The sequence below is a fragment of the Barbatula barbatula genome, assembly GCF_947034865.1.
Source record: "Barbatula barbatula genome assembly, chromosome: 23".
Classification (NCBI taxonomy): domain Eukaryota; kingdom Metazoa; phylum Chordata; class Actinopteri; order Cypriniformes; family Nemacheilidae; genus Barbatula; species Barbatula barbatula.
In genome coordinates this window covers 65,126-74,941 of record NC_136786.1, presented here as the reverse complement: position 1 = coordinate 74,941, position 9,816 = coordinate 65,126, and the positions used below count along the sequence as shown (strand labels likewise).

At 42.8% G+C, this 9,816-nt stretch overlaps 1 protein-coding gene across 3 annotated transcripts; it reads left to right on the top strand.

The window, feature by feature from the left end:
* The first annotated feature begins 2,368 nt into the window (after positions 1 to 2,368).
* On the top strand, positions 2,369 to 7,942 carry serpinb1l3 (serpin peptidase inhibitor, clade B (ovalbumin), member 1, like 3). 3 transcript variants are annotated; one of them, XM_079487924.1, is made up of 7 exons: positions 2,369 to 2,483; positions 3,028 to 3,204; positions 6,402 to 6,542; positions 6,612 to 6,729; positions 6,883 to 7,025; positions 7,160 to 7,327; positions 7,405 to 7,942. In XM_079487924.1, the coding sequence occupies exons 2-7, from the start codon at positions 3,037 to 3,039 to the stop codon at positions 7,807 to 7,809; spliced, it is 1,143 nt and encodes a 380-aa protein (XP_079344050.1). In that variant the 5' UTR covers positions 2,369 to 2,483; positions 3,028 to 3,036; the 3' UTR covers positions 7,810 to 7,942. The 3 variants fall into 3 exon arrangements, with proteins under 3 accessions (XP_079344050.1, XP_079344052.1, XP_079344051.1); XM_079487926.1 differs by lacking the exon at positions 2,369 to 2,483 and adding an exon at positions 2,846 to 2,956; XM_079487925.1 differs by lacking the exon at positions 2,369 to 2,483 and having other exon boundaries at positions 2,880 to 3,204.
* The last annotated feature ends 1,874 nt before the right edge of the window (positions 7,943 to 9,816 follow it).

Genomic DNA, 9,816 nt, shown 5'->3' with positions numbered 1-9,816 from the left:
TCTGCAGAGGACCACTCTCGGGTATCGCTACCAGCGGAGATGAGCAAAATGGGTTCGATGAGGTCGCGGACTCCGAACGCTCTGCGGCAGTTACCCACACGGCGTCGAAATCCAACGGCCTCATCGCCCTCATCTCGGAGCGAGAGAGTGGCTCTCTGAGACCGGCGTTGAAAAGCACCGCCAGCTCCCCCTCTCCGAACGCACCTTGTTCCGCGATGTCCAGGAACCTCCCCACATACTCATCCACAGTCTCATTCCCCTGGCGAAGACTGCAGAGGCGACGGGCCAAGCTGGACCGGTCAGTGTCCATGCTGCCGCTGGGTTCTGTAGTGGCTCGTTCGTTCTGTCAGGAACGCGGAAAGAGAACCCAAGTGCAGGCAGCGAAACAGGGTTTAAACAGGATTTTAATAAATAATAAACAGGAACAAAACAAAAACCCACGAGGGGGTAAACAGGGAACACAATAAACTGAAGACTAACACTTGACAAGAACTACAACTACAAAAACACCTAGACTAACAAAACAAAACACTCACACTGACTTGACTAGACTAGACTATCAATGACAATGACAATGACTCCAAGACATGGCATGGCAAAAAGCATGAAACATGTACAACGAACGAGCACAAGACAATAGACAAGAGGGTATTATATAGGGAGACTAACAAAGGGAATAACGATAGGCAGGTGTGGGTAATGCGACACAGGAGGAGAGCAATACTAGAAACGAGAGGGGCAGGGCCAAATGACGAGACAGGAGAGAACGCATATTATGTCCTGATTGACCATAATATGATCCTCTCCACATAAAACACGTGGGTCTGTCATGATTCTGCCCCTAGACCAGAAAATCAAGACAAGAGCAGGCAGAATCATGACAATAGTTGTTTTACCGCTGACACCATGAAGTATTACTCGACAGAATCAGAGGTGGATTAGAACATCTTTACTGGGAACAACATGTTCAATTTAAACTACCCTTCCGGCTTATGCACAGCATGTATTACGTACACACGTATTACGTATCACGTATCACAACAAAAACGTGTTGGCAAAAGTGAACACTGTTGATTATTCAAATACATTGAATCATTATTTGATTGATAATATCCAAATAACACAATCTGGTAGGAGGGTTAAACTTGCTAGCCATTGGATAGACTACAAAATGAATGAAGTATAAATAGGCTACTAACATACATAGTAAATTATGTTTGCTTGTTAATAAACTGTATGGTTGGGTTAGGGTTATTTGTTAGTGTAAATCCTAATGTACATTATAATTTATGTTAATAAAACGTTTGGTTGTTCTGTATTACACAGTCTCAGGTTCTTATTTTTTGAGATTATACAGTTATACTAGCTCTTTAGGGACAGTATACAGGATGGTGTTTATCGGGGTCAGGATACAATATAATGAGATGAAGTAGATTCACTTCTGTATTGTGATATTCTCCATTGCCAACAGTCTGAAATAAAAAAGGAAATCTCCATTAAAGCACTGGTATCTTACAACAAAATAATTCTAGGGGGATGGGGGGATGTCCCCACCAAAGCTGAGACCAAACCTACGCCCATGGCGTCTCAAGTGGATTCTCTGTTGCCAAAAGAACCTGTGAGGCCGCGTCCCTCCCTCCTCTGACTCTGATTGGCCGTGATTAACATTTACATTTTTTCATTTAGCAGACGTTTTTTACAGTGGCACATTACTGCAGAGCAATTAGGGGTAAGGTGTCTTGCTCAAGGGCCCTTCAGTCATGACCTGCTGGCATTGAGATTAGAACCGCCAACCTTCTGATCACAAGCCCAACACTGTAACAGTTGATTTGATACGGGACGCGTCATTTTGTCTGTAAATACGGGACGAGAAATAAATATTTATATGAAATGTGTTATATTCCAAAGAAGTCCAAAAAATTATTTCATTTTATTTTTCATTTTGGCACATATTTGTGTGTTACAGTTATGTATAATGAAATTGTTAATCTGGGTTTCATTTTCATATTTAATTTTTTTATTTGGCAGGAATTACCTTCCATAATAAAACACTTTGAGGATTATACTGTATATTGGCAAAATTCCTCCAGACTTTTTCATGTGAACTATGCGTCATTGACTATTGTATTTCAATGCTCAATTGGTAGATTTCTGTGTTCGCAGTACAAAGGTCATGGGTTTGATTCATAATGAACACACGCGTACATGTGAACTGTTCTGGATAAACGCGTCTGTCAAATGTAAAACACTTCACTTCACATGTGTCATTATCAGTTGTTTGTGAATGTTTGTCACATATGAACTCTTAACGATTTGACGTCGTTTCAGGAACTGCGCTACTTGAGTGAAGCCACCCTGACGTGCGCGCGCGCCGCGTGTGTGTTTATGAGGGCGTGTCTGCTCATATAAACGCTTGACCCAGTCAGTCCGGTGATTCACGCGCTGCCGCTGAACTCGTGCATCAGAACAATCGCAACATCACCGTAAGGTCTTTTTTATTATAATGTTAACTTTTGAATAATTAGTTAATAAAAAGAAGAATATTCTGACTGTTTTACTTACCGTAAATATGTATAAAGCAGTTATTACATAATGTTTAAAGTTTTCCTGTGAGCATTGTGTTATCAACTCAAGGTTGTGTGTTGGATCTCAGGGGATTGCAGATACCTGTGTATAAATGTATAGGATCATGCAATGTGAGTCACTTTCTCTGCCAAATGCATAAATGTAAAGTGTAAATGTATAACCCACAGCAGCTTGTTGTCATTACGTTAACCCTACGTCATCACGTTCTTGGCGTTGTTTTTTCCTAGCGCTATTTGTCCAGCCAATCACAAGCCTTTCTGGTAGTTATTAGTCCAATGGACGAAGAGCGGTGTGCCGCTTGTAATGCGGAAGTGCAAGTTAAATGCTGTGAAGCGTCATTTCAGCATCCTGAACTGTAGTTTGTTTACATGTGCGTTTCGGTTTGATTAAGCAGTAAATGTAAACGGACGTAACTAGAACTGATCTGATATTGTTTTTCAGTGTGAGAATATGGAGTCTGTTTGTGCAGCGAACACGCACTTTTCCCTCAGTGTGTTTCAGAAGATCAGTGAGGGAAACCCGTCAGCGAACGTCTTTTATTCTCCTCTGAGTGTCTCTGCGGCTCTTTCGATGCTGTCGCTCGGTGCAGCAGGAAACACAGCAGCGCAGATGTGTGAGGTGATGATGACTACAGTCAAACATACTAAAGTCTAATGAAGCACGTGACCTGATCAATGCTCAACGAGTTCATCAGAAGGGTTTCACTGCGCTGTGTTTGCTCACTGACTCACTGACGGGTTTAGTCTTGGGTGTGTCTCCTCCTGTACTTTGAAATAGGTCATAAAGTTATAGTGACTGTGTGCACACTTCCTTCTCCTTTTAGAGATTTACTGCCCCGAGGTTACAAAAAGGAATCGGATCCACCGTGGATCACATTGAATTAACTTCACCAAAGCTTTTATTTGACTTTATCATCATTAAGCTCTTTTTCAATGAACTGAAGTGAACATAGAAACAACCTGCACCAGATTCAGCTTCACGTCGTCTAATGCATCTGCTCACTTGGTTTAGGGAGAAGAGTCTCGAGATCTGCTAGACAGTCAGTGCTGGAAATGGCTGTGATTTACTGGGGAAACTCCAATTGTGACCCTGGACGACAAAACCAGTCTTATGGCTCAATTTTTCGAAATTGAGATTTTTACAGCAACTAACAGGTGAAATAGTTAAGCTTTTTATTGATATATGGGTTGTTAAGATGGGACAATATCTGGTGGAGATACAACAGTGTAAAACTCTGGAAGTAAAGGGTGCAAAAAATCTAAATATTGAGAAAATCGCCTTTGAAGTTGTTAATCCGAGGCACTGTAGCAGGCCATCCACTCACAAAAATAAGGTTTTTATATATTTTGGGTTGAAAATGTACAAAATATCTTTATGGAACATGATCTTTACTTAATATCCTAATGATTTTTGGTATAAAAGAAAAATCTATAATTTTGACCCACACAATGTATTTTTGGCTTTCACTAAAAATTTTCCCGAGCTACTTAAGACTGGTTTTGTGATCCAGGGTCACAATTGAGGACATTTTTAAACCTCAGATGCAGAAAATGCCAATTTGTTCATGAATGAAATGTGTGTAGGGTTTGAAGGCTATTTCAGAAATCCACTACATTTTGACATGGTCCCCCTAAAATTCACTCCCTGGCGTTCCCACCGTCACCAGCCCCGATGCCATTACCACAGTTATAATCACATAGCTTGCATACATGATCCAAGAAACGTTCCTGTTCAGACAACATGCAGTTACACAGTTGAATTTAACCGAAGTCCGTTTATACAAGTTGTGCCAATGCTTCTGGGCATCTATTTACGTCATCCACAGTCCTATCTACTTGAGTGGGGCAGGGCATATATTTCTTAAATCGCTGGCAAAAATCACAATTTAACAGCATATTTCCCATCAATATTAAATCATGACATGAACTGTATCATAACTTGGTTTACTAAGCTTGCCCCGCCCCAGACAATCCTAAATCTTTATTGATTGACGAAGGTGGGACTTCCTTCGCTAGAGCGGCCATAGTGTTGCATTCCTCCCCATTCAGTGTAAAGCGCATCTTGTTAATATCTTTGATATAACCGTTCTTGTCTAGACCAGGGGCTCTCAACCTTTTGCAACTCAAGGCCCACCAAGGACTGTTTAAAAAATTCAGAGGACCACCTTTCCAAATATCATAGTATGAACACAGAATATTCAAAGAGTACATGTACTCTGCTGTTCATTTTTTATGTTACAGTAGCAGACTTAGTCAAGTCGGCTATGTAGATGAAAACTGTTGTATAATCATAGAAAAGACTTGGCAGGACTACTCGGTAAACCTTTATTACTGTAACAGTAACAGGGCAGGTCAGACCAGACCGGGTGTATTGTGTTCAAATGTCTCTGTAGCTTTGATGTTTTTAGCGCATCATTCAACAACATTTCTTTCGACTTATTCTCAGTACCTGCCATTATAAAACCTAATTTAATGTATTCTGACGACGGCTGTGATGGTGGCAGTTTCTTACCACCGCGGTGTTAATGAACAAATCAACAGCAGTTGTGCGGTAGTTTGGGAGATATACAGTATATTATTTATAACTATATTTGCGTGTAGCCACCACATCACAAGTGGGAGAGAACTATGGACCCTATTTAAAAACTTGAAATAGTTAAATACTTGAAATTGAAATATGATATCTGCAATAAATGAGGATGAAACATTGTCACAAATCCATCAGTGAAACGGCACACTACAGCATATAAAACATTTAAATTAATATCAGTAAATAAAGAAAACTTAAACGATTAAAGTTAAATATTAAATTAAAAAGCTGTAGTTGCAGTGACAACTTCAGTCTGTCGCGTCTTAACACTTACAGTCCTTAACAATTCCATTTGAAACAAACTGTTTAAAGCTACCCTGGCTTTCCTATTCTATCCAGATTAAAATGTTTACAATTGCAATAAATGCGCGTTCAGAAGATGTGCTCAGGAACGCAAAGCCAGCGGTTCATAGCCAGTTTTGATTTTATGTAACTGTTCATTTCACAACAAGATCCGTTGCAGAACCCGCAGAGTAACCTGGTTTTGACATGCAGGCCCGCACTCGAACTGAAACCAACAGAAACGAATGACAATCATTGTAAATGTAAAATATTTTAAATGAAACAATCTACAACTGAAAGGCTACAAATAGCAACTATAATTTTTATTTCAATTATATTTGTCACAGTGACGTGCACTACCGCCGGCGGCAGCTCACCACCGTCATGGCACTTTACCACCGTAGTCTCAATTCTCACCACACACTTCGACACGTTTGCTTGCACAGGACTGTCCCCGACATCTGATTTTCTTTTCAGAAAACGAGCCATTTTACAGTAACATCATTAACGTAATTTATATTTGAATGTCGTAACGTGTGAGTTCAATCTGACGTTGTGACGTGTTTGGTGTTGCGACATTCAAATATAAATGGACTTTTAGATAATACATCTTGACTCGACTTTGTTGACTCGAACATGTAAATTCATTAGACTTATTAAATCATTACAAAATAACAAAATGTGTCAATTTAAAAATAAATACAAATTAATTTGGCGGTAATCTACCACTGCATATACGGCCCATTGGTTGAGAATCATTGGTCTAGACGGTTCTGCATCGTGGGGTTTTAAGGTGGCTGGTCAAAAGAGTGTATTCCTCATCCTGCTCATGTTTGCTCAATTAAGTTTTTTACTTGAAAAATTGAATGTAGAAATTTGATCAATTATAATTATTATTATTAATATTATTATTACAGTTACTATTCTTCACCATGTGTCTCCAGACTTTGCATTTTGCCAAAGCAGACGCTGATGTTCATGTTGGTTTCAACAAACTCACGAGTGAACTGAAGAAAGCAGAAGCTCCATATACTCTGAGTCTCGCCAGTCGTCTGTATGGAGAGCAGTCCTACCAGTTTGTTGAGGTGAGATCAGTTTATTGATAAAACGAACAAAACATTTTGTTTACTAACACTGCAGTTCTTTTATTACAGACATTTCTTAGTGACACAAAACAACACTATCAGGCTGGACTGGAGACTGTGGACTTCATAAAGAACGCTGAAGCGGCACGTGTCAACATTAACGACTGGGTTGAGAAAAACACTCAAGGTGAAAAGCCATCATCCAAAAATGATCTGATCTCAGAAAAACAAAAAACTTACATGTTAAATTCGTCTGAGTTTTTGCATCGTCAACATTTTAATGATCATGATAATTTTGGCTAATATTTGACTGAATTTTATTGTCAATTTGTAATGACAGAAAAGATTAAGAATCTGCTGGTGGAAGGAGACGTGGATGCACTGACCAGACTCGTGCTGGTCAATGCCATTTACTTCAAGGGCAGCTGGGAGAGAAAATTCCAAGTGGAAAGAACCACAGAGGAGCAGTTCAGGTCGAACAAAGTGTGTTTTGTTTTGTTAGTACCTTGACACAGCGTTGAAATCACTGATCATTAGTTACTCTGTTGGATGTTTTTACTATGCTCAATTTCAGAAACTCAAACATAGCATGTTAATGTAATTTTGGTGGTCGACAGAATGAAACGAAGCCCGTGCGGATGATGCATCAGAAGGCCAAATTTTCTCTGGCCTTCATTCCTGATGTGCACTGTCAGGTTCTCGAGCTGCCGTACGTCGGGAAAGATCTCAGCATGCTGATAATGCTTCCGAATGAGATGGAGGACAACACCACTGGCCTTCAGAAGGTGAGTAAGCGTTTATGTCGGTACAAACATGACGTGTTGTCTCATTCAGCTGTCACCAACACCACTCTCTTACCCAGCTTGAGAAAGCGCTGACCTATGAGAACTTTACGGAGTGGACCCGACCCGACATGATGGATACTCTGGAAGTCGAAGTATCTTTGCCCAGATTCAAAATGGAGGAGACGTATGATTTGAAAGGTCTACTGGTCAGCCTGGGAATGGTGGACGCATTCGATTTGCAGAAAGCCGATTTCTCAGGCATGTCCCCCAACAATGATCTGGTGCTGTCCAAAGTGGTGCATAAATCCTTCGTGGAAGTCAACGAAGAGGGAACGGAAGCTGCTGCGGCCACGGGCGCAGTCATGATGATGCGCTGCCTCATGCGTCCAGAGCGATTTAATGCCGATCACCCTTTTCTCTTCTTCATACGACACAATCCCACCAAGAGCGTTCTGTTCTACGGACGCTTCTGCTCTCCTTGACTGATGTCATCACTTTACTGTGTCCTCATTGACCCGTTTTGTTGGCTTTGATTCCTGTGTGCTGGAGATAAAAGCTCTCTATTCTTGTTTAATGTAACAGGATTCAAAATAAAGAAAGTGTTAGCACAACTGAGCTGCTGTGCAGGTTGTTTGTTTTCTCATCAGAATCGGATGCTGATGTTCATCTGCACACACAAAGCCTCACTGCAAGCAACACAACACATCAGTATGTAGACTGCGAGTACACCACTGTATGTTGGTCCCCCTTTATCAGCACCATGCGCGACAAACTGCGATGCACTGTGTATTCTGACATCTTTCTTTCTCAATGAGCATTGCCGCCCCTGACACTGTCGCCGGTTCACCACTTAAGATGGATAGCCTACTGAACACAGTTTTGTAGGTGCTCTGATCCAGTCGTCTAGCCATCACAATATGGCCCTTGTCAGACTCGCTCAAATCCTTATTCTGGCCAATTTTTGTTGATTCTCTAATCTAAGATGCATAATATATCCCACCCACTAACAGGTGATGAAGAGATAATCAGTGTTATAGACTTCACCTGTCAGTGGTCATAATGTTATGCCTGATCGGTGTATGTTCATATGTTTATGTCCCCCAAAATTAGGAATTTGGTTTTGTAATGAACATAATAGTAAGGTTAAAGGTTTTGATTGTTCACCCCAAAATTAAAATTCTGTCATCATATACTCACCCTCATCATGTCATGTGAAACCTGGATGAGTTTCTTTCTTCCGTAGAACACAAAAGAAGATATTTTGTTGAATTTTGGTAACCTTCCCTTCCTTGAACCGCCACCTTACCGTGGTGGAGGGGTTTGAGTACCCGAGTGACCCTAGGAGCTATGTTGTCGGGGGCTATATGCCCCTGGTAGGGTCTCCCAAGGCAAACAGGTCTTAGGCGACGGGTCAGACTAAGAGTGGTTCAAAAATCCCATATGATGTTAAAAATACCAAGGACCGTGACGTCGCCCGGTATGGCGCAACCGGGGCACCACCCTGGAGCCAGGCCCAGGGTCGTTGCTCGTATGCGAGCGCCTGGTGACTGGGCCTTTCCCCACGGGGTCCGGCCGGGCTCAGCCCGAAGAAGCGACGTGGGGCCGCCTTCCCGTGGGCTCACCACGTGCGGGAGGGACCATAGGGGGTCGGTGCAGAGTGGATCCCTGGATACGGAAGCTAGCTCTAGGGACGTGGAACGTCACCTCGCTGGCGGGGAAGGAGCCTGAGATGGTGCGTGAAGTTGAGAGGTTCCGACTAGAGATAGTCGGGATCACCTCTACGCATGGCTTGGGCTCTGGAACCACACTCCTCAAGAGAGGATGGACACTTCACCACTCTGGAGTTGCCCATGGTGAGAGGCGGTGGGCTGGTGTTGGTTTGCTTATAGCCCCCCAGCTCTCCCGCCATGTGTTGGAGTTTACCCCGGTGAACGAGAGGGTCGTCTCCCTGCGCCTACGGGTCGGGGTTAGGTCTCTCACTGTTGTTTGTGCCTACGGGCCGAACGGCAGTGCAGAGTACCCGACCTTCTTGGAGTCCCTGGGAGGGGTGCTGGAAAGTGCTCCGACTGGGGACTCCGTCGTCCTACTGGGGGACTTCAACGCCCATGTGGGCAACGACAGTGACACCTGGAGGGGCGTGATTGGGAGGAACGGCCCCCCTGATCTGAACCCGAGCGGTGTTCAGTTATTGGACTTCTGTGCTAGTCACAGTTTGTCTATAACGAACACCATGTTCAAGCATAAGGGTGTCCATCAGTACACATGGCACCAGGACACCCTAGGCCGCAGGTCGATGATCGACTTTGTAGTCGTTTCATCTGACCTGCGACCGTATGTTTTGGACACTCGGGTTAAGAGAGGGGCGGAGCTGTCAACTGATCACCACCTGGTGGTGAGTTGGATCCGATGGCGAGAGAGGAAGCTGGACAGACTCGGCAGACCCAAACGTACTGTAAGGGTCTGCTGGGAACGCCTGGCCGAGTCTCCTG